Raw genomic sequence first — 22,332 nt, forward strand, 5'->3', positions numbered from 1 at the left:
GGAGGCGGAGGAGGCGGACTGCGTGCGGCTGGGGCCGGCGGCGGGTGGAGGAGTGAGGGCAGCGAAAGACCTGAGAGGAAGTCGGGCCGGGGGGCCGCCGCCGCCGCCATGCAGGAGATCATCGCTAGCGTGGACCACATTAAGTTCGACTTGGAGATCGCGGTGGAGCAGCAGCTCGGGGCGCAGCCGCTGCCCTTCCCCGGCATGGACAGTGAGCGCGGGGCCGGGGCGGGCGGGCGAGAGCGACTCCGCTCCGGGACATCTGTCTCTCGGTCCCGGAACCCCTGCTTGCCGGGGGCCGGGGTCCCCATTTTCTTCCCTCGGACTCCGGAGCCCCCTCCCTCCCCCCACCGTGCGCACTTTCTCGGGTCTTTGGACCCCTGGGGCCACTCTGAGGTCCACTTCGGGCGGTGCTTGTGTAGTTCTGGAATGAGGGCGAGTCACGCTGGGTCGGCAACCCCAGCCCCGAGCAAGTCCTGGGCTGTGCGCCCCGCCGCCTCCCGCCCCACTCGCTGAGCGGCCGCACTGGGTCCGAAGGGGAGCCCTGCCGAGGAAGGGGCCTCCTCCCCTCTGTAGGAGACCCCCAGCCAACCCCCGTCTGCTCCTAGGACTCGCTCTCCTGAGAGCGCATCTCCAGTCTGGCCTTGTCCCCCACTTTTTCTCTGGTCCCCGGGAAAACATCGCACCCGGGCACCTGAGCCCCCATTAACCGTCTTCCTTCCCCTGGCTTCTCCACCTCCCAGCGCAGACTTTAAAAGACATAGCAGTTTTCTTATCTCCTCTCGTTTGCGCACCTGCTTCGGATCTGCAACTGTAAAGCGCACGTCACGGACTGGGAACGGAGGCCCCGGGTGGAGAAGGGACTTGGAGCCCACGTACAGCCAGGCTGTGTCCCGCAGCTGCCAGCAGCAGCACTGCCCTCAGGCAGCCCAGCCTTCTCACACCCACGTGATCCGCCTCTCTGCTAGCGAGGGCACGCCCAAGAGACCACCATGAGAGTCCCCCGGGCCCCCGACCCCTCCGACCACCGAGGAGAGCCCCCGGGGCTCCCCGACCCCTCCGACCATCGATGAGGGTCCCCCGGGGCCCCCCCGACCCCTCCGACCACCGATGAGAGTCCCCCGGGGCCCCCCCCCCGACCCCTCCGACCACCAATGAGAGTCCTCCGGGGCTCCCCGATCCCAATGACCACCACCGATGAGAGTCCTCCGGGGCTCCCCGACCCCAATGACCACCACTGATGAGAGTCCCCCGGGCGCTCCCCGACCCCTCCAACCACCACTGATGAGAGTCCCCCAGGCGCTCCCCGACCCCTCCGACCGATGAGAGTCCCCCAGGCGCTCCCCCACCCACCCCTCTGACCACCACCAAGGAGAGTCCCCCGGGTGCTCCCCCCGACCCCTCTGTCTGCGACCTCTCGGTGCGCACACACTCACGTGCAGCTTCTCATTTCTCACTCTTGGTCTCTTCGTGTCTCAGGGGCACTGGTTTGAGGCCGTGGGACCATCCTACTCCCGCTTGGCAATACAGATCCAGGAGCCTGTGAGGGCGGGGGCGGGGCCCCACGGGGCTGTCCCAGGACACAGGCAGCCCGAGCACTCCCCACGTGTCCGTGCTCACGTGCCCTGCGTACCTTCCCTGAGCTGCTTCCCCATCCCAGTGCTGGGAAGAACCCCGTTCTGCCCTTGAGACAGGCTCCTTATCCCATCTGCCTGAGCCTCAGTCAGACGTAGCAACAGAGGGAGAAAGAGAGGTCTTCCATCTGCTGGTTTGCTCCCCAAGTGCCCACAGCAGCCCGGGTCTGGACCAGGTGGCTGAAGCCAGGAGCCTGGAACTCCATCTGGGTCTCCCACGTGGGTAGCAGAGACCCAAGTCCTTGAGTCATCATCTATTGCTTCCCAGGATGATTGACAGCAAGCTGAATCAGAAGTGGAGGGGCGGGACTTGACCCAGTACTCTGATCATGGGATGTGGGCATCCCAAGTGGCCACTTAACCTGCTGTGCCACGCCTGCTCCTAAATGGTATATATATTTTAAGATTTTATTATTTATTTATTTGAGAGGGAGCAACAGAGAAAAAGGTCTTCCATCCTCTGTTCACTCCCCAAATGGCCACAATAGCTGGAGCTGAGCCAATTAGAAGCTGGAGCCAGGAGCTTCTTCCAGGTCTCCCACGCAGGTGCAGGGGCCCAAGCACTTGGGCCATCTTCTACTGCTTTCCCAGGCCATAGCAGGGAGCTGGATGGGAAAAGGAGCAGCCGGGACTCGAACTGGCGCCCATATGGGATGCCGGCACTGCAGGCGGAGGCTTAGCCCACTACCACAGCAATGGCCCCAGTGGTATGTTTTTAAGTGCAAGGTTTTCAGATTTTTGAGATGCGAACAGAATGACACCCCAAGTTCTACAACCTTAGCTCTGTCCGGCACAGTCTGCCTGTTTTGAGAAGCCAAGGAAGCCGCTCCAGAGAGGCCGCCAGTGGGTTTCAGCGGTTCTGAAACGGCTGCTGGTAGAGAAGACTTCGTGAGCCCAGGGAACGTTTAATCTGCTAGCCATGGCCAGTGGATTCCTGGACTCGCAGACCTCGGCCCCGAGCCCCCCGACTTCCCTGCGCTGCACCTGTGGGAATGCAGGCTGGGCCCCTCAGCAGCAATGTGGGTGCCGCGTACCCAGGGCCTTCCTGCCTGTGCTCTGCCCCCTGACCAGCGTCCCGAGGCCCCCAGCCCCTCCTCCCAGGCCCCGTTTGCTTGTGCTGCCTGTCCCATCTTCCCCGCTGCCTGTGAAGTAGCTCTCCTGGAAGCGCTGAGCGGGGGGATTAGCTCATTTCTCTGAGCCTGTGTGCCCACTTTCCTTCCCCCACCCACTCTTAACTCCTTGGAAGGAACTTGTGGACAGGAAGCTCTCGGCAAGCCTGGGTTTCACTGTGTGCATCTCACCTTTCACTGTGTGCATCTCACCTGCCGGGTAGGACGGAAACAGGCAGCTTTGTCCTTGCTCGGCTGGGTCTCCTTACTCCATTTCCTCCCCTGAGCCCGTCATGAGTCAGACTGAACAGGGTCCTCCCTGGTAGCTTTTTTTTTTTTTTTTTTTTTGACAGGCAGAGTGGACAGTGAGATAAAGAGAGAGAGAAAGGTCTTCCTTTGCCATTGGTTCACCCTTCAATGGCCGGCGCGCTGTGGCCGGCACACCGCACTGATCCGATGGCAGGAGCCAGGTGCTTGGGGTGCAGGGCCCAAGCACTTGGGCCATCCTCCACTGCACTTCCTGGCCACAGCAGAGAGCTGGCCTGGAAGAGGGGCAACCAGGACAGAATCCGGCGCCCCGACCGGGACTAGAACCCGGTGTGCCGGTGCCGCAAGGCGGAGGATTAGCCTAGTGAGCCGCGGCGCCGGCCTCCTCCCTGGTAGCCTTAGCCGTCCCCAGCACAGCTGCGCGCTGTGCTGATGTAGCACTGGCTGATGCCGCTCCTCTCCTCTCCTCCCCACAGAATCCGGGGCTGCTGTCTGCGAGTTCTTCCTGAAAGCTGCCTGTGGCAAAGGTAAGGGATCCCCGCCCCCTGACGCCCCCGAGGTGATCTTCCGTCACCGCGTCCGCCAGCAGACTTGAGGGCCGCCAGGGCTCCGGCTAGCATTGCGTTCTGCAGACTAATGGCGCCCCCAAACGCTGGCCCGCTCCTCCTCTGAGGCTGCCTGCTGACCTCCTCTTCCCTGAGGCCATGGGCTGACCCGGGACAGGGACAGAGCCTTGAGGTGTTTTTGGAACACTCTTAAGGTCACAGAGTTACTCTGGGCCTGAACCCCATGTCTGAACCCAGACATTTCTGATTCCACCGTCTTCATTGGCTCGCTGTCCTCTGGCTTCTTAGCAAAACACCCCACAATGATCTGCCTTTGCGGCAAGCAGGGGTTGGGCTTTTTCGCACTAACCAGGCCCACAGGCCGCAGAGCCAGACGTCACCCGTGTACGGGTCTTGCCACTCTTCCCCGTAGCGAAGTTTATCTGGGATCTGGAGTTTGAATCAGGAGCATCCTGGGGACGGCGTCCATGCTGACTTTGGGTTCTGCCGCAAGGACGTGCCACAGAAGCAGCAGACCTTGCACGTTGATGCCCCAGGTGGGCGTCGCGCTCTGCGGTCAGGACACCCCCACACTGGGCTCCCCGTCTCCTTCCCGGGTCTTGACAGTCATTCTGCCCTCCTGAGCACAGCCGTCCGTAACTCAGGGCGCCGTGAACTAGTAGAGCAGCCACTCGCCACGTGTGCTGCGCAGGCCTCACATTAATTAAAACTCAGTCAAATGCAAAATGCATTTCCTGTTACACTAGTGATGTTTTCAGTGCTCGGTGGCTACGTGTGGCTGCTGGCCGTGATACTGCGCAGCAGAGAGGGAGAACATGTCTATCCCTGTAGAAAGTTCTGTTGGACCAGGGTGGTCACAGAGCCTCATTCTGGTTAGGCCTTCTCCGTGGTCCTGCCAGGCTACCGGTTGGACGCTGACGTGCTGGGGGTAGCTCACCTGGACCGATGACCTCTCGGGTCCTGCTGCAGAAGGCACACCTCTGCTGTTTGAATTCATCACACTGGCTCACTTCTGAAGTTCATCTTTGTTCATCTTGGAGGCTAAGTGGGCACTTGTAACTGGCAGTGGAGCCTACCTGGAGTCCAGGCTTCTGCTGGTGGCCCTCTTTCTCCTCTAGACTTTCCCAAGCTCCAGTCTGTGACCCCTGGAATTATCCCTTAATTAAAGAAAGAAACGACCTCCCCCTGCACCTAGTTTTGTTATGTGTCCATCTTACAGTGACAGCTGTGAAATCTTCATTTGATGTTTTAGTTACATTTTTCTAGAATATCCCAAAATAAAATACTATTGAAAAATTTTTTTAAGGATTTTATTCATTTATTTAAGAGGTAGAGTTTCAGATAGAGGAAGTGACAGAGAGAAAGGTCTTCCATCCTCTGGTTCACTTCCCAAATGGCTGCAACTGCCAGAGCTGGACCAGGCCAGAACCAGAAGCAGGGAGCTTCTTCCAGGTCTCCCATGTGGGTGCAGGGGCATCTTGTACTGCTTTCTCAGGCCATTAGCAGAGAGCTGGATCGGAAGTGGAGCAGCTGGGACTAGAACCAGTGCCCATATGGGATGCTGGTGCCACAGGCAGAAACTTAGCCCACTGTGCCACAGCACCGGCCCCCAACTATTGAAATTTGAAATGTGCCCCAGAGCACTACCTAAAGTCACCTTGTCTTCTGCCAGGGGCACCTCCGCCCCTTCCAGGTAGTGCCGCTTTCAGGTGGCTCAGGGAGGTGTGGGGTGCAGGCACCAGGGCTCCCCTGCTCTCCTCACGCCACTCCCTTTTCCTTGGCAGGGGGCATGTGTCCATTCCGCCACATCAGCGGCGAGAAGACAGTTGTGTGCAAACACTGGCTGCGTGGGCTGTGCAAGAAAGGGGACCAGTGCGAGTTCCTGCACGAGTACGACATGACCAAGATGCCCGAGTGCTACTTCTATTCCAAGTTCGGTGAGGCCCGTGGAACCTTGGGAGGCTCGGTCGAGAACCGAGACCCAGAGGGGTCAGGTGGCAGCTCAAGGCCCGCGGCGTCTCTGTCTGCCTTCTCCCATCCTTCCAGCTTGCAGCTCTGAACGTAGGCAGCGCCTGCCAGGGCCTTGTGCTTAAGAGCCCCCCCCCCCCCACAGGCTCTTCAGTGAGAGGTGTCATGGTGATTCTCTGATACCCCCCTCGTGCCTCTGTAGTACTCCAGAGTGTGGAGCACTTTGAGTACTTAGGGACTGGCATGTTGAGGCTAGCAAGGGTTCCGGTGAGCAAACAGGAGTGCTGCTGGCTGAAGGCCTTGCTCCACTTGGCCGCCTTCTCGCTGAAGTCTGCTCCTCCTTGGGGTGCGTTCCCTCATCACCCCCGGCACTGAGCTGCTTCCTTCTGTTGTTTGGGAGCGTGACCCTGGGGAAGCTCCGCATCCGATTGAGCCCTTCAGAGCCATGGGTCAGGCAACCGCAAGCCCCATTCTTCACCGTGAAGCTGAGATGGCCTTATAGAGCAGAGCACGTGGCCGCAGCTGTCCTGAGGGGCTGCCCTGAGACGCAGGCAGGGGGGCTGCCTGGTGCAGAGCTGAGCAGCGCTGCTGTACTCCCTGATGAGACGAGTGCCCAGAGTCTCTGTTCCTCTCTGCTGTTCAAGGTATCCCAGAAGCACCGTGGGTCAGCTCAAGGGTTGGCACTGGCCCCAGGTCCTGTGCAGGGAGCCTGTGGAGGCTGCAGTGAGCTGGGGTGTACTGGGTACGCCTCCTGCAGCACCCCAGGCGTGGCCTGCTGGCTCGTCATAGTTGTGGCTGGTTTGTGGAGGGGACATAGCTGAGAAGTCAAAGCAGACAGAAACGGGACCCAGGTTTCTCAGATCCCACCCTCCAGCAGCTGCAGGGCCTGGTGAGGGGCATAGCCCTGGCAGTAGGGAGGACAGACTTGGTCCTTGCCTCCTGGGGCTTTGGCCCTGGGGGAGAGGCAGCTGCTGTGCCAGTGAGGCCGCTGAGAAACTGCCACCTGGAAGGCCTGAGGGGATGAAGGGGGGCGGCTCCATGGCGGGACCTGCCTCGGGCTCAGTGGCCAGGGCGGCGTCTGGAGGAGACGTGAGCTCGGAGCTGCAGGCTAAGAAGCGGCCAGTCCTGGCCGAAGGTTGGTCCTGGCCAACTGAGGCCAGCTGCGGGTGCTGAGCCTGTGGGGGGCCGGGGCAGGAGTTTGCCTTTGCTCTGTGTGTGAGCCAGGTGTGCAAACATGGATTGGAGGTGGACGGGCACCGGGGAGGTGGCGCTGATGCTGGGAGCCATTTAGGCCGTTTGCCCCTGAAGGGTGTTGTCATCACCATCGTTGAGCACCTGCCACCAGGGGACCCCGCCCCCGGCTCCCAGATCGTTCCTGCTGTGGTCCTAAAAGGTGCAGATCTTCAGACCCTGCCATCCTGGCTCTCAGATGGAGCGAGCCACTGCCCATAGCACGGTGGTTTCCTGCGCTCAGTGAATGCGGCTGCGTGCCAGGCCCCCTCACTGTCCACTCCCTCTGCCTGGGTGAGAGGCAGAACACTGGATTCGGGGAGTCGGTGCCCTGGCCAGGCTCTGCCGCTGTCATTGACGCCCGCCCCTGAGCAGTACTGACGTGTGTGAGAGACGGAGGTCCAGAGAAGCTCGGCCTCGGCCTCAGGGCTCACCAGGCCCCTGCTGGACACCAGAGCCGCCTGGTCCCTCTGGCTGCGGGAGCAGCCTCATGCCTGGGTTTCCCTGCAGGGGAGTGCAGCAACAAGGAGTGCCCCTTCCTGCACATCGACCCCGAGTCCAAGATCAAGGACTGCCCCTGGTATGACCGCGGCTTCTGCAAGCACGGTAGGCACCGGAGTGGGCGGGGCACCCCGGGAGAGCTCATGCCAGCTGGGTGACGGGGGACATCAGCCCTCACTGCACGAACCCTGACCTGCCGCTGGAAGGCGTCTCGTGCCTGTTCTCGCCTGCCTCTCCGATGAGACCAGTGAGGAGGGGCCCCTGTGAATCAGATACGAAGCCTGCACTTGAGCCGGACTCTGGCTCTCTGCATCCCGGCAGTGTGGGTGGGGCCTTGGCTGGTAGAGGGGATGTGTGTGTGACGCAGCACTTGGTTCTGCAGGTCCCCTGTGCAGGCACCGGCACACGCGGAGAGTCATCTGTGTGAATTACCTCGTGGGATTCTGCCCGGAGGGACCCTCCTGCAAATTCATGCAGTGAGTAGCCAGCGCTGCCATCACCATCACCATCACCATCACCATCACCATCACCACCCCTCGCTGCGGTCCTCCGGCTGCCCTCAGTGTCTTTCTGGGTCCAGCTGAGCACGGGTCACGGTTTTGTCAGCACGAGGGTGGGAGGTAGGGGAGGAACCACTGCTTCCTCCCGAGCCGAGAGGAGACTCTGTCTAGACCCGCATTTAACCTTCCTTGGGTCACGCGTTATCTGGGAATGTGATGAGGGCTGGGCCTGTGCTCCAGACACACACACACACACACACACACACACACATACACAGACACACAGCGCCTTACATTACATGTCACCTAGGGAGCGTAGGGACTACAAGTTAAGACTCCATGTTCGCAACACACACACACACACACGACACCTTACATGTCACCTAGGGAGTGCAGGGACCACAGGTGAAGACTGCGTGCTCCAGACACACACACACACACACGGCACCTTACATGTCACCTAGGGAGCGTAGGGACCACAATGAAGATTCCGTGCTCTGCAGGAAGGGGACTAGTTTCAGGGCCTCCTCTGGAAGTCCTCAGCTCGAGGTCACACACAGTAGTGCAGGTCACTCCAGCAAGTGTGGAAGAGAGAACATCCCCATTTCACACACTGGCAGCTTGAGGGCTTCTGCCTGGGGTAACACTGGGACTGCAGAAAACCCCTCCTCATCCCCCGCCTGCTTCCCCCACGCTGCTCAGCCTGCAACAGGAGCAGTCACTTGGTCTCTGCCTCACCGTGGCTCCAGACTTGAGAGCCCAGGAGCCAGTGCGTGGTCCAGGGATTCTCGCTTGTGGGCCAGGCGAGTCACCACAGCTTCTGTGCATGGCCCACGCGTGCTGACACTGAAGTCGGAGCCCACGGTGCAGGCTGGCATATGCCTGCTGCTGAGACCGGCCCCACCATTCATGTTGTCTCGGAGCAGCACTGTCCCCGGCCTCCTAGCACAGTGTGGGCAGAGCTGGGCCTGAGCCCAGGACCCTCGGTTGTGCTCCTGTCACCATGTGTGCCAAGGTGTTGCTGGGTGCGACTTGGAGCACATGCTGACCTTTGTCCTCTCTCATCGGCTCTTCTTCTCTTGTTCTCTTGCCCCCTGGCTACTGGGTGACCAGCCCTCGGTTTGAACTGCCCATGGGAACCACGGAGCAGCCCCCACTGCCGCAGCAGACACAGCCTCCAAGCAAGGTACCGTGCCTGGCGCCTCCTCGGCCCGCGCCTCCATGTGCAGCCTGCCACAGACGTGGCTGGGCACCGTGGGAGAGGAGGGGAGTCTCCCACATCCCCACAGAAAACTCGGGGAGCAGAGCAGCGTGTGTCCCTCGGGAGCTGACTTCCCACGGGGCCTCCTGTTGCCTGGCCAGCCTAGAACCGCCGAGAGCAGGCTGCAGGTGGGGTTAGGTGGCGTGGGACCGGCTGCTCAGGACTGGGCCTCACATCCGCTTGGACTCTGGGTCCGAGCCTGTCCTTCACAAACAAGGAAACGGACTGCTGGTGTGGGGGGACGGCGGGCCCGAGCGAAGCCTGCTGGACGGCCAGAGGTGGGAGCAGACCGAGGCCTGCTGTTCTCTGTTCCCTGGCCGTGTCCTCGCTGCTCCTGTGCAGCGTCCTGCACACCGGCAGTGGAGGGTGCGCAGAGAACGGGACGGGAGGACGAGCTGGCTCCAGTTTGCCAGGCAGGGGCTCCACCACCAAGCAGCTAGGCTGCCCCTCTAGCAAGAGACGGAAATGCCCTAGACTGGTGGGGTCCTGCAGCAGCCCCCCACCCCGCAAAACCAAGGGTACCCAGTTGTGGGAGCCCCAGAAGGCCTGGCCTGGGTATAGGACAAGGCCCCTGAGAGGCTCACCCAGCAAAGTCGCCTGCTGATCCCGAAGCCTCACCTCGGACCCGCTGGGTCTGAGCCGGCTGCCGGAGGCTCAGTGACAGGTGTAGCTGCACTTGCCCTCCCCTCAGCCCCACCCTGGGTGCTGCTGCCAGTCGCACCGAAGTCTGTTGGGCGGCTCTGAACGCAGCTGTGACTGCCTGGGGGTTTCCTAGGCCAGAGCCTGCAGTTAAGGGGTCCGAGCCAGGAACCCAGCTGGCTGGGAGATGGCCTGTCAAGTCCCCAGCCAGGAGCCCCCGCCCCCTCTTTCTTGCGTGACTCCCTGGAGGAGGGCCCTCTCAGCCCCTAGACCCCAGGGCAGCGTGGCAGGCTCCAACTGTTTCTCTGTGACTGTTGCTCGCCGTGTAGGCCGCTAAACATCTGGCTGAACCAAGCGTTCATCCTGACCTGAAGCTAGAACCTCAGAAACAAAAGTAAGGCTGACCATGCCCTCGCCCCACTGCCCAGAGACCTCCTCTCGTCTCTTTGATGTTTTGTTTTCCACTTTTATTTTCCGTTTTTGTCTGTCTGCATGGTGTTTTTCGGGCAGCGGCTCCTGCCATCATCACCAGCTGTTTTTCTGCCCTCTGCAGAGGGGCCATGGCGGAAGCCCTTCTTCCTGCTGGCTGAGCGGGACTAGTCCCGCCCTCTTTTTTTCCTGACCCCATCGGTAGTCTGCGTGCACGTGGTTTCCGCAGTAAAACCGTGTTGTGTAACTCTTTCCAGCAAAGTAACAATCCGCCATTACAAAGGTCGTCCTCCTTGATCCAGTTAACGAGTCAGAACTCTTCTCCCAATCAGCAGAGAGCCCCGCAGGTCATCGGGGTCATGCAGAGTCAAAGCAGCAGTGCTGGCAACCGGGGACCCCGGCCGCTGGAGCAGGTCACCTGTTACAAGGTGAGTGTCGGGGCGGGGGGCAGGCTGGGCTCCTCTCTCCCTCATTCCCGAGGTGCATGGTGCATCTTGCAAAATGAAAACCTCTTTGTTTTTGCTGACCGTAAGAGTAAAGTTGGGCCACTATGGTGGCTGGAGGCCAGCTGCTTCTACCGCCATGCCCAAGGCGAGGTGACTGACAGCATGACGTGCTGCCAGGTGCACTGCGCTTGGAAGAAAGTGCGGGCAGTCTAGGAACAGGGAGAGCAGTCCAGGCAGTGGCCCTGAGGCCCTGGAGGCCTTGGATCCTGCGTGGGCACACCCAAGGGAACAGGACTAAGTGGGGCCCGCAAGGGGGGGGGGGCCTGGATTAGAACACCCCTCCTGTTCCCCATCTCCCATACATTAAATGAGATGTTACAGGGAAAGAGTGAACTTAAAGAACCTACTAGAAAACCTGTTTTTCTTATTCCTGCTCTGGGTGGGAAGGAGGGGAAATCCCTGGAGAGTGTGCAGGTGCTGTCTGGCTTCCTGTGAGTCTGGGGCCTGTGCTCACGACCCCGGTGAGGGCTCAGTCACTCCGGGGTGGCATGCACGTGGCAGGAGCGACCCCCAGTGCTCTGAGGAGTATGTTGTCAGCCAGGCCACACACAGTTCCCCCAGCTAAGGGCTTCAAAGGATGAGTTTATGACTAAAAGTCACAAATACAGGGAAACAAGCTCCACCAGTGAGTCACAGAAAGAGCCCGCAGAACTAGACCCACAGAGACTGCAGCTCCCGGGCCTCTAAACATAGAATACGGGATTAGTACATGCTGTTGGTAAAGGGTTTGTACAAGACCGTCTACCCTGTGTAGGGGACAGTGAGTACTGTCCTTCAGAGTTCTGGTGTCACACTTTGGTTCCCTTAAAGGAGAACACATCAGGGACCCCACGCCACGTTTAGAAACTACCGTTCCTCACACAAATTCAAGTCTAATAGCGATTTTAGTACAGAGCCCTGGCGTGCACAGCATTCTGCAATCTCTTTATAATATCTGCGGCTGCCTCCATAGCAGTGTATGGAAATGTGATCTCTTCCAGCGACTGCGTTACAGCGATCACAGCTCACTTCCCAGTGCTCTGTGGGTAGACGCTTAACAGTTGTGCTGCTGATGGCGGTGCTGAATCTGACACTTGGCCATTTCTGGAATCTTGTCTGACGATGGTGTTGCAGGCCATGCCTGTAAGAGGCAGGTCTGAGTCCGAGGGCTTACTTAAAGCCTTCCTAGAACTTGCCCAACAGAAAGGCTGCGTCCTGGGACACTCCGGAGGCCATCAGGTTACTCACGGAGCCCCGGCTCCGCCGAGAAGTTGGATCCTGCTGTGGCTCTTTCCTCGGAGGAGTCTGCATGAATGAAACTTGGGTGTGTGCATTTAGGGAGTCTCCCTAGAGACTTCTGGGCTGAGCCCTGGCCTGTGAGGAGCACAGCCAGCCTCCACGGCGCAGGGAGAGCCGGCATTTCACCCCATCCCCACCCAAGACGTCCAGCAGGGCTTCCTCTGTGAGGCCACCTCTAGGCCTCGAATCTTAGAAAGGCGGGGGGTTTGGGGCACCCGACTTTACCACAGCTGTCACTCCATGAATGTCCAGGAACCTGGGTCCTCAGGGTCAGCTGTGGAGGCTGTGCTGGCTCCCTCTGGTCGTCACATCAGCTCAAGGGCTGACTGGCAGCTCCCTGGGCCACTCCCGCAAACCGAGCTCAAAACTACGAGGCCTGCTGGACAAGGGGAACGGAACAGCCCAGTGCACTAGGCAGTGATGGAGACGCACTCACTGCAGGCAGATGGAGGAGGGAGGGAGTGCGGGAGGCTGCTGCTTGCTTCCTTGTGGTTCCCTTGTGTGTTCTGAAAACATCACTAGAAATGAAGAGAAGCTAGGAAAGGCCAGGTAACCAGGCAGGGGAAGTCGGCTGGGCCAGATTGGAGAGGTGAACAATTCCCCCAGGTAGCTTAGAAGTGCCAGGGCCAGGAGGTCAAACTTGAGGCACAGCCTGGGGCGAGCACCTGCTGGCTTCTCTCACTTGTTCCCTCCTGCGCCCTTCCAGGGAGCCCTAGAGGTAAGTGACTGGGCTGCCGTGCCACCACTTCATGCCCGGTGGCCAGCACAGGCCATGGTGGCCTTGTTCTCCATGCGCTGGGTTGCTGGCTGCAGGGTAACTGTTGCCGTGGGACCCTCCTTGACCTGCCTCTCCCTCCTGACTGAAGGGAACTCTACACGGAGAACCTCGGAGCCCCGTCCCCAGTCTGGTATTTGGTAGGTGCTGCCTGTTGAAAAGTGCATTCAAAAACTGTGTTTTTGTCTCCTCCTTCCCCCCCTGCTGTTCCCAGTGTGGTGAAAAAGGACACTACGCCAACAGATGCACCAAAGGGCACTTGGCCTTTCTCAGTGGACAGTGACAGCAGGCGGAGCCAGCTCAGAGCAGCCCGAGGGGCCCCGCTGTTGGGAGCGTGCGTTTCACTGCTCAGTGCAGTGGCGGTGCGACCCTGGCTAGAGCTGGCAGGCAGGTGCTGGGGGGCCACGTCTGTTCATTCCCTATCATTTTGCTGTAATCTGTTTTTAAAAAGGGACATGCGCTTCAGTTGGGTCCCCTAAGTCGCCATCATGTTTGTCTAGACCTTTCTGGGGCTTCCTGCCACCCCCACCCCCCACCCCCGGGGGACTGGGGGAGGGTAAGGGGCGGAGTTGCTGGGAGGATGGCCTTTCCCTCAGTGCCTCCTTAGACACCAGCTCTTGGTGACCCCAGGGACAGGTGGGTCACTCAGAGCCGTAGCCAGGTCATGCCTGCTTCCTTGGTGTCCTGCTGAACCCTGAAGCTGTGCCTGTCCGTGTGACTTGAAGGAGGGGTCAGCCAAGTGCACTCACTGCCTCAGCCGGGCCCTGGTCCACCACGGACGTGCGAGGGTGCAGGACTCTCAGGTGAGATTCTCCTGGGACACCTGCCTGGCAGTGTTTCAGGCCCACATTCAGCTGGAGCTGCAGACTGCTCTTTAAATGGCTGACCTAGCCCACCTGCGCCTACCTCCTGCCCACCCAGCGGCTACTGTCACTCGGACACCTGTGGCATGCAGAAGAGACCGCCCTGCCTGAGCCTGGAAAATGTGAAACCATCGCCTGCAGCCTGCAGGGCAAGTGGGCCTACCCAAGTTCAACTACAGGAACAATTTTTATGGAGTTGATTAAAGCTTGTTTTTTAAGCTGTGTCTCATTCCTTCAGGGACGACATGCCAAGGAGAAGACTCAGACTGGCTGTGCTAGCCGCCCCCACAAAGCTGGGGTAGCAGCATTTTCTTGTCCCTCTCAGAAGGGAAGTGCTGCTGCCAGAAGGCCTATGGGGAGATGTTCTCATGTCCATCCAGATTCACAGCTAGGAGGTGCTGGGCACGGCGACCCCAGCCACACCCACTCGGTGCAGTGTGCATGCTCACCATACAGCTTCAGCAAAGAAGTGCTGGCCTTCATCCACCTGAAGACCCCGGGTGACAGGTAGGCAGTGGGCCGTGGTGTTTCCAAGTAGGAGGCCATATTCCCTGCAGCCTGGGTGCCAACACTGCCAGAGGGCTCTGGGGCAATGCAGGAAGGTTGTGGAGAGGAAGCCAGTCACCCACAAGATTGCCCATCCAGAGCCATAGGATGGCCAGGGGTGGGTCTGGCATTGCCTCACACCAGTGAGCACCAGCACTGGGCTGACCAAAGGCCAGAGTGCCCACACACTCATGGCAGGGAACACAGCTCTGCTCTGGGCAATGTTTTTGGAGACCAGAGTCCCTTAGTGAGCACTGTGAGGAGCCTGCTGAGGCTTTGTGGGTCAAAGCACCGTGTCTCACCAGGGCTGGCTGCTAGCTCCTCCCCGCAGTGCAGTGGGAACCCTGGAGCACACGGCGGTGGCTACACCAGGCAAGCAGCACACGTACCCATCATCTTTTATTGGGCGTTAGTTCTCAGTTACAGTATGAAATTCCTCACAGAGGGGAGCTGGGCCAGGAAGGTTGAGGTCAGGAATGCAGGGTGCGCCCTCCACGTCGGCCTCTCAGTGGTACTTGCGTCGCCGCTCGTGTTCTGAAGTCAGGAAGGCAAGATGGTGAGCTTCTTAAAAGGTTTTAGTGAAAGCACACAAGAAGACAGGATCCAGGCCCCTCCCCACCTCACCCCCCCTCCCCCCGGCAGACAGGTAGACTGTGGGTACTAAGGCACCTCAGAAGCCCACCTGCTACCTGGCCAGGCTCTTCCAAAAGGGACGCCAGCTCCAGAGGCAGCAGGCCCTGGCACATAGACTGGAGGGGGCTGAACAGCCCAGGCTGCCACTAGCACTTCCCAACATCCCTGACCGCCTCAGGGCCGGGAGCAGCAGTGCCTTTTCAAAGCACGGGACAGGTATAGATTGTCCCACTCAGCCTGTTTCCCTCTTCGCGCTGGCCGCTAGGGGTCGAGCCTATTTTAGCAGAGCCTGCAGTCTCTCCTAGAACGTGCCCTTGCTCTGGCTTCATCTCGTCTCCTATCAATGTCCTGTCACAGTTTTCTCACACAGTGTCCCAGGCACTGCATTCTGTAAGTCCCTCCAATGCTTTTGGGTGGGAGTGCAGGTAAGGAACAGGTAAAGGCCCCTCAGCACCAGAAGGTGGGCTGCCACGTGGAGCAGTGATCCCGCCCCCCTCCGCGGGGCACGGGAGGCACTCACTGAGCTCCTTGTAAGAAAGGCAGTAGCTGAAAAGCACGTAGGCTGCCAGCACCATGTTCACCCCGGCGATGCTCCCCTTCTTCACGTTGATGTACTTGTTGTAATACCGGTGGTAACCTGCGGACAGAGGAGGCGCTCACTGCCCGCCTTGCTGGGGGGGTTCAGAGTGCGCAGCGGAGTCCAGCTGAAACTCGGGGCCCAGCTTCTGCTCTGCTTTTCAAGCCACTCGCCCTGTGTTCACTGGGTGGTAACGGTGAAAAGCACAGATGCCCCATAGGCCAATCCCAAAGCCACACCTAACCCCACAGTGGCTCTGCCACTATGCGCTGGGTCTGACATTGCGCACTTCGCTCAGCTGCCCAGCCTTTGATCCCACCGCCAGCCCTGACGGTCTCCTTACCCTAATTCTAACCCAAACTCCCCGATTCTAATAACGGCCACTTGCTCATGGCCAAGTGGGCCAGCCAGGTGCTAGGGGAGGGGGCAGGCTTCCACGCGTTCATCTCTTCACTAAGTGCCCAACCTCATGCAGAAGCCCACCGCAGGGGAAAAACAGTGCCTGCCCTCTTGGTTCACAGAGGTGAATTAGAGGAAGGAATGATGGCTCAGAGCAGTGTGCTCTGGGCATGACAGGCCACATGCACCTCCCTGGAGTTAGAGGGGGCGGGGCTCGCAGCTGAGGGGGAAGTCTAAGGAAGGCCCTGGACAAGAGGAAAGGAGCCACAGGGCAGCCAGAATTAGACAAACGGGAGGGGCCCCCCTGGGATGTGGGTCACATCTGCAGGACGGGCAGCTGTAAATGCTTGCCCTCCAGGCTGTGGCAGGGAGATGGGGTCACAAACTGAGGTCCACTGTGTGAAACTCATCTTAGAGAAGTTTCAGGTGTAAAAATGCTCACAGGTGGGGCCAGCGCTGTGGCGTAGTGGGTAAAGCCACGGCCTTCAGTGCCGACATCCCAGCTGCTCCACTTCCAACCCAGCTCTCTGCTATGGCCTGGGAAAGCAGTGGTAGATGGCCCAAGTGCTTGGGATCCTGTACCCACGTGGGAAACCTGGAAGAAGCTCCTGGCTTCCAGCTTCAGATTGGCCCAGCTCTGGCCATTGCAGCCATCTGGGGAATGAACCAGCAGATGGAAAAGACTGATCTCTCTCTCTGTCTCTCTGTAATTCTGTCCTTCAAATAAATAAATCTTTGGAAAAAAATGCTCACAGACATTTTGTCAAGAAGCAGGCAGGGGTACTGATTCCAAGCAACAGAAGCCATTTTTCTACTAGGCTGACTACGGCAGAGTGCTGCTGGATGGGGCCGAACAAGGAAATCCAAGGGCTAGTGATACCTTCCTGCCCTGCTCCAAGAATTTACTGGGCCGAAACAAGGCCCAGATGAACTCGTAGCATAGAGACCCGCAACACAGAGATCTGTTTGTTTATACCCATCTAGAAGACTCTGACCTCTCTGAAACGCTCCAGCGATGCCTTTAGGGGTGAAATCCCGCATCAGGAGCCAGCTTGGCAGCTCCCCCACTTTGACATCCATCAGTCTCTTCTCCTTCAGTGGTACTGAAAAGAATAAAAAAAACACCCACTGAATAATCTCCCATAATACGAACTATCCTTTTATGTGCAGCACATGATGACACAGAAGCTGCACAAGGAGGATACTCGGAATAGACACATTCATCAAGTCCAGTTTTAACCCTGGATCTATGCCACGGCAGGACTGCCACAGTGACAGCCTTATTAACCAGCAGGATGTTTGAATGGCAACTTGCTGGGAACAGCTTTACAAGCCCAGGGCCACAAGGAAGAAAGCAATGAAGTGGAAGACAGTATAGATTACTACAAAACGCACACCAACTTTATTAGCTTGTTTTATCTTAATAAGTAGGGCGAGCAGGTGGGCAACTTGGCCAAGGTCATACAAGTGCAGCCTGGAGAAAAGACCCCCCCAAGCCACTGAAGCCAATCTGGGGGTGAGACTGTCCAAGGCCTGGGGACCTGTGGCTAGACAAAGGATGGGAGGGGGTGCGGAGGGAGAGCAGTGGGACATGCCCTCAAGTATCTCACTAACTGAAAACCCTGGTTTACTGGACAAGGACACCAGCATTGGGCTCACACAGGTGCCAACCTTCCCAGACACACCAGCTGAGTAAGTCCAACAGGACCAGCCCACGGCAAGCGTCCCACCTGAGACCAGGGAGGTCAACAGTTCAGAGAGGCAAAAATAAGAGCCACGTGTTCCAAGTCAAAAGACTCAGTAAAAACCTCTCCAAGTGACTCAGTGGGCCTCAGATCACATCCCAGTGAGAATCCTGGGACAAGGAACAGGAAGTCTCCCGGTTGAGGCCATAACTGTACTCATCTCTGGGCCCAAGACGAAATCAAGGAGGGCTGGTCTCCTGTCCTGCCTGCAGAGGTCAATTCTGAAAAGCTTTCAGCAGATGTCTCCAGGGCAAGGAATCCAGGACTACTGTCTGTTCTCAAGGACCAGCCAGAGGAGAGGCGAGCCAATCACCCCAAGGTTCCTCCTGCATTTTGTGGTTCCCTCAGATCCAGGCCCAGGAGTCCACTGAGGGGAAGCCCATGGGTGCCCTGACATCTCCCAACACAGCCACGGCTTCAAGGCCGCTTGTAATCTGCTCCGGGCCACCTGCGGAAGCAGACACACAGCCTTCATCAGTGTGAAGACCGGTGCTTGGGGCGGGCACTGTGGTACAGCGGTTAAGCCACTGCCTGGGACACCTGGTCAAGCTTCAGCTCCCCTCTTCTGATGTACCCTGGGAGGCAGCAGATGATGGCTCAAGTGCTTGGGCCCCTGCCACCCACAAGGCAGACCCAGATGGAGTGCTGGACTCCTGGCTTAGGGAGTGAACCAGCAGATGAAAGAGCGAGCGCACGCTCTCTCTCTCTCTAGGGGAACACAGGTGGCAGGTGGAGAGGTAGAGGCTTCGGCCTATGGTTTGCATGCATGGTTTTAGGGACACTGTCCAGGTGGCCCTCACTTTCCATCCAGCCTCATCCACTAAGTACTTGCACCTACTGCTCACCAGGCAGCAAGCCACGCACTGTGCACGTGGCACTCAGGAAAGCCTTGCTCTCAAGCAGCGGACATTCTACTGATGGTGCAGAGCTCCTAACCTGCCCATCTCCCTGCACTCCTCCCATTTCATCCCAGCCCCTCCGCGCTCAGATGCCACAGGCACCGCGAGAGAGATGCGAGCTGTGCCAAATGCCTGGCCCAGAACTGTGCTTGAGGTCAGTGTTTTAGACTGCTCTCAGACTGGTGGCTCCAAAAGAAAAAGAAAAAAACAACCATTCCTGGGCACAGTGAGGCTACTTTTCCCCTGTGTAAACAGGGCGGCACTGTGGCGTAGCAGGTAAAGCCACCACCTGCGGTGCTGGCATCCCATGTGGGGTTCACTTCCAATCCAGCTCTCTGCTAGGGCCTGGGAAGGCAGTGGAGGATGGCCCAAGTCCTTGGGTCCCTGCACCTGCGTGGGAAACCCGGAGGAAGCTCCTGTCTCCTGGCTTCAGACCAGCGCAGCTCCGGCTGTTGCGGCCAATTGGGAAGTAGACCAGTGAATGGAAGACCTCTTTTTCTCTCTCTCTCTCTCTCTCTCTCTCTCGGCTTCTTCTCTCTCTCGGCTTCTTCTCTCTCTCTCGGCTTCTCCTTCTCTCTCTCTCTCTCTGCTTCTCCTTCTCTCTCTCTCTCTCTCTCTGCTTCTCCTTCTCTCTCTGAGTAACTCTGACTTTTGAATAAATAAATAAATCTTTAAAAAAAGAAGAAGAAACTGTGTAAACATATCCTGCACATACAGGACCATGCTCAGGGAATGGCGAGCTGCTTGGCACATCACAGGAAGACAGACAAGGCCCAATCTATTTTTCTACCGATTCACATCTCAGCACTCTGAAGACAAGAGTGTTTCCTTACACGAAGAAATCTATAAGCAAAGAAAACCAAAGCGATCGGCCTATGCAGAGGCCCACCCCACTCATCAGAGGTGCGTCTGCACTTACGGAGTGCAAGGCGACCTTGCGCCCTGGGCAGCAATGCTGGAATCCCTCCCCAGCTCTGGGGAGACATGGCAGGTGACACGCAAACTCTGAGGTCAAGTCTGCTGGGTTTGGTGCCACTTTGTAGCTGTGCGCCCTGCCTCATCTTCCTGTTCTGTCTCAGCTTCCTTCTTTGTAAAACCAGAGTAATAAAGTACCCACCTTGGTCCTTGGCTTTAGGTACTACCAAGTTGGGAACTATTACCCTTCTGCCTGACTGGGAGCTACCTGAGGGTGGCACAGCCCCCCACAGCTCCTGGTATGTGACAGACTCAGCAGTGGCTGTGGAACAACCATAGGTCCTTGAGGGGGTAGATAAGTCTCTGACTTTAAGAAGCCTACTGTCGGGGCCAGTGTTGTGGCACAGCGGGTAAAGCCGCCACCAGTAACGCCGGCACCCCATATGGGCACAAGTTCATGTCCTGGCTGCTCCACTTCCAATCCAGCTCTCTACTAATGGCCTGGGAAAAGCAGTGGACGATGGCCTAAGGGGTTGGGCCCCTGCTACCCATGTGGGAGACCAGGATGAAGCTCCTGGCTTTGGCCTGGCCCAGCACCAACCCATCTGGGCAGTGAATCAGCAGATGGAAAAGCTCTCCTTCAAAATAAATAAATCTTAAAAAAAAAAAAAAAAAAAAAAAAGCCTACTGTCCACTTCCCTTGCAGCCACATGGAAAGGCCAAGTGCCTCCAGATGCTCCAGCCAACCCAGGGCCTGGCCAGAGAGCAGACTGTAGGCTTTGCAGGCCTCGTAAGGTCCCTGTATCATAGTCTTTTTCAAAAACATTTAAACCATTCTGAGCTCATGGCCACACAGAAACAGGCGGCAGGGTACTGGCCCCGGTGGGCAGCCTGCTCACTGTGATCCTATCAGCTGTGGTCAAGGGCACAAAAGATCATTACACTTAGAAGAAGGGGACTCCAATTTCACCTGGGGTGATGCTGAATGGGCCGGGCCTGGACACGACCTTGCCTAAAGGTCAGAGCAGAAGCTCGGTGCTCAACTGCGGACCAGGCCGTGTTCCACGTATCTTCCAGCTACTTAACTGTTTAACCTGAGTCCAGAATGTTCTTCTTTATAACTCGTCTCCCACTTACACAAGGCGCCAGGCCTCAACACTCCCTTTCACGCAGGGTCTCCTTTAAACAGCACAGTGGGTGAGGAATATTATCACGCCCATTGCACAGATGGGAAAACAGCTTCTCTCTCTCCTTTTCTTATCCTTTCTCCACTTCTCCAGCCTGAGATGACAGAGAAACGGGGGCAAGTGTTTGGCCGAGTGGTGCAAACACTGCTTGGGAGGTGGAATTGCTCCGTTTCCAGCTTCCCGCTATTGCACACCTGTGAGTGGCGGCAGGGCCAGGCGCTGAGGACAAAAATGAGGCCCTTGGGGACCTAGGTAGTTTGCCAGTCACACAGGACACCTGGATTGGGTTCTCAGCTCCTGGTTTTGGCCTGGCCCAGCCCTGGCTGCTGTGAGCATGTGGGAAGCAGATCAGTATGTGGGAGATTTCTGTCTCCGTAGTCTCTCTGCCTCTCAAATTAAATAAACTAATGTTACAAAGAATATACAGGGGCCTGCACTGTGGTACAATGGGTTAAAGCCCCGGCCTGCAGTGCAGGCATCCCATATGGGCACCAACTGCTCCACTTCCAATCCAGCTCTCTGCTGTGGCCTGGGAAAGCAGAAGAGGATGGCCGAAGTCCTTGGGCCCCTGCACCCGCGTGGGAGACCTAGAAGAAGCTCCTGGCTCCTGGCTTAGGGTTGGCGCAGCTCTGGCTGTTGCAGCCAACTGGGGAGTGAACCATCAGATGGGAGACCTCTCTCTCTCTCTCTGCCTCTCCTTCTCTTCTGTGCAACTCCTTCAAATAAATAAATAAATCTTTATATTCTGTCCCGGTTGCCCCTCTTCCAGGCCAGCCCTCTGCTGTGGCCAGGGAGTGCAGTGGAGGATGGCCCAGGTGCTTGGGCCCTGCACCCCATGGGAGACCAGGAGAAGCACCTGGCTCCTGGCTCCTGCCATCGGATCAGCGCGGTGCGCCGGCCGCGGCGGCCATTGGAGGGTGAACCAACGGCCAAAGGAAGACCTTTCTCTCTGTCTCTCTCTCTCACTGTCCACTCTGCCTGTAAAAAAAAAAAAAAAAAAAAAAAGACACACAGGGTTTAATCAAAACTCTGCCACTGTCATTGTCTGGACCTCAGGCCCCACTACCTCTCAGACCTTTATTTTCCTCATCTTTAAAATGGGATCAACATTCCCAGCACTGACTCCCTGACAAGGCTCCTCTGAGGGCCTAGGACTTAAAAATGTTTCCCTATTTGTATATACTTACAGCATATATTTTTGTAATGACATTTATATAGTCATAATATCTGCATGTATATATATGAAAATAAGGAGTCTAGAATGTCACCGAAATGCTTGCCGGCCCTAAGTCACCCCGGCGAGGAAAGCTCATTGACACAGAGGCCCCAGGCGCCGGGGTTTGAACCCCAGCCCCAGCCCTCAGAGTCGTGACCTTGAGTAGGTCACTTCACCTCCCTCAGCCTATCCAACGGATACGCACGGAACCTCCCGTGATGTAAGGCACCGGGCTAAGCACAGGCTCCTCCCGAGCTCCAGCTCTGGGGAGGACGGAAGCTACACGGGGGATTCAGGTGCGATGCGCCCGGGGCGCGGCGGGGAGGAGAGCCGCTATTCCCCGGCGCAGACAGGGAGCGCGGCCCAAGGTGGCGCCTTCCCAGCTCCAGAAGCGCAGCCCGCAGCGGCCTTCCGAGCCGAACCCGGGCTGCGCGGGCCCTGCGTAGCAAAAGCCGCAGCTGGACAAGCCGAGGGTCAGACGGCTCAGGACCCTGAAGCCAAGGGCCCGGGGTGCGTCAGGCGGGGCCGCAATGTCACAGCGAAGGGCCGGAGGCTGCGCACCGCGTCCCCTCCAAGTGCGGCTCTGAGCCCTGAATCCCGGATCCTGACGCCAACTACGGAATCCAGACAGCACGCCCCAGAGCGGCTCACTCACCGACTGACGCCATCTTGGAGTCCTGGTGTCCCCT

General features: G+C 58.1%; 2 protein-coding genes across 7 annotated transcripts; one reads left to right on the forward strand and one right to left on the reverse strand.

Annotated features, from left to right (window-relative positions):
* The first annotated feature begins 75 nt into the window (after window positions 1-75).
* CPSF4 (cleavage and polyadenylation specific factor 4) lies at window positions 76-13,744 on the forward strand. 6 transcript variants are annotated; one of them, XR_016225797.1, is made up of 9 exons: window positions 76-211; window positions 3,487-3,537; window positions 5,361-5,513; window positions 7,285-7,380; window positions 7,658-7,751; window positions 8,889-8,961; window positions 10,005-10,069; window positions 10,362-10,532; window positions 12,878-13,744. XR_016225797.1 is itself a non-coding variant. In XM_002721865.6 (8 exons), exons 1-8 carry the CDS (start codon window positions 109-111, stop codon window positions 12,944-12,946), a joined length of 810 nt encoding a protein of 269 aa, XP_002721911.1. In that variant the 5' UTR covers window positions 76-108; the 3' UTR covers window positions 12,947-13,744. The 6 variants fall into 6 exon arrangements, 3 of the variants coding, with proteins under 3 accessions (XP_002721911.1, XP_002721910.1, XP_008247143.1); XR_016225795.1 differs by lacking the exon at window positions 10,005-10,069 and having other exon boundaries at window positions 12,878-13,466; window positions 13,585-13,744; XR_016225796.1 differs by lacking the exon at window positions 10,005-10,069 and having other exon boundaries at window positions 10,437-10,532; window positions 12,878-13,466; window positions 13,585-13,744.
* Window positions 13,745-14,458: 714 nt separating this feature from the next.
* Window positions 14,459-22,332, reverse strand: ATP5MF (ATP synthase membrane subunit f). The gene is made up of 4 exons (XM_017337872.4): window positions 22,299-22,332; window positions 16,677-16,784; window positions 15,226-15,342; window positions 14,459-14,606 (listed from the first exon to the last, which is right to left on the reverse strand). The coding sequence occupies exons 1-4, from the start codon at window positions 22,309-22,311 to the stop codon at window positions 14,578-14,580; spliced, it is 267 nt and encodes an 88-aa protein (XP_017193361.3). The 5' UTR covers window positions 22,312-22,332; the 3' UTR covers window positions 14,459-14,577.

The sequence above is a fragment of the Oryctolagus cuniculus genome, chromosome 19 (genome assembly GCF_051225735.1).
Source record: "Oryctolagus cuniculus isolate XC-2025 breed Fujian yellow rabbit chromosome 19, ASM5122573v1, whole genome shotgun sequence".
Taxonomy (NCBI): domain Eukaryota; kingdom Metazoa; phylum Chordata; class Mammalia; order Lagomorpha; family Leporidae; genus Oryctolagus; species Oryctolagus cuniculus.

Coding starts and splice junctions, on each gene's coding strand:
- CPSF4 (XM_002721865.6), top strand. CDS start 109: ATGCAGGAGATCATCGCTAGCGTGGACCACATTAAGTTCGACTTGGAG. Junction 5,514..7,284: donor CTACTTCTATTCCAAGTTCG/GTGAGGCCCGTG, acceptor GTTTCCCTGCAG/GGGAGTGCAGCAACAAGGAG. Junction 7,752..8,888: donor CCCTCCTGCAAATTCATGCA/GTGAGTAGCCAG, acceptor CTGGGTGACCAG/CCCTCGGTTTGAACTGCCCA.
- ATP5MF (XM_017337872.4), bottom strand. Junction 15,343..16,676: donor CGCTGGAGCGTTTCAGAGAG/GTCAGAGTCTTC, acceptor CTCTGTCCGCAG/GTTACCACCGGTATTACAAC. Junction 14,607..15,225: donor CCTTTCTTACAAGGAGCTCA/GTGAGTGCCTCC, acceptor TCCTGACTTCAG/AACACGAGCGGCGACGCAAG.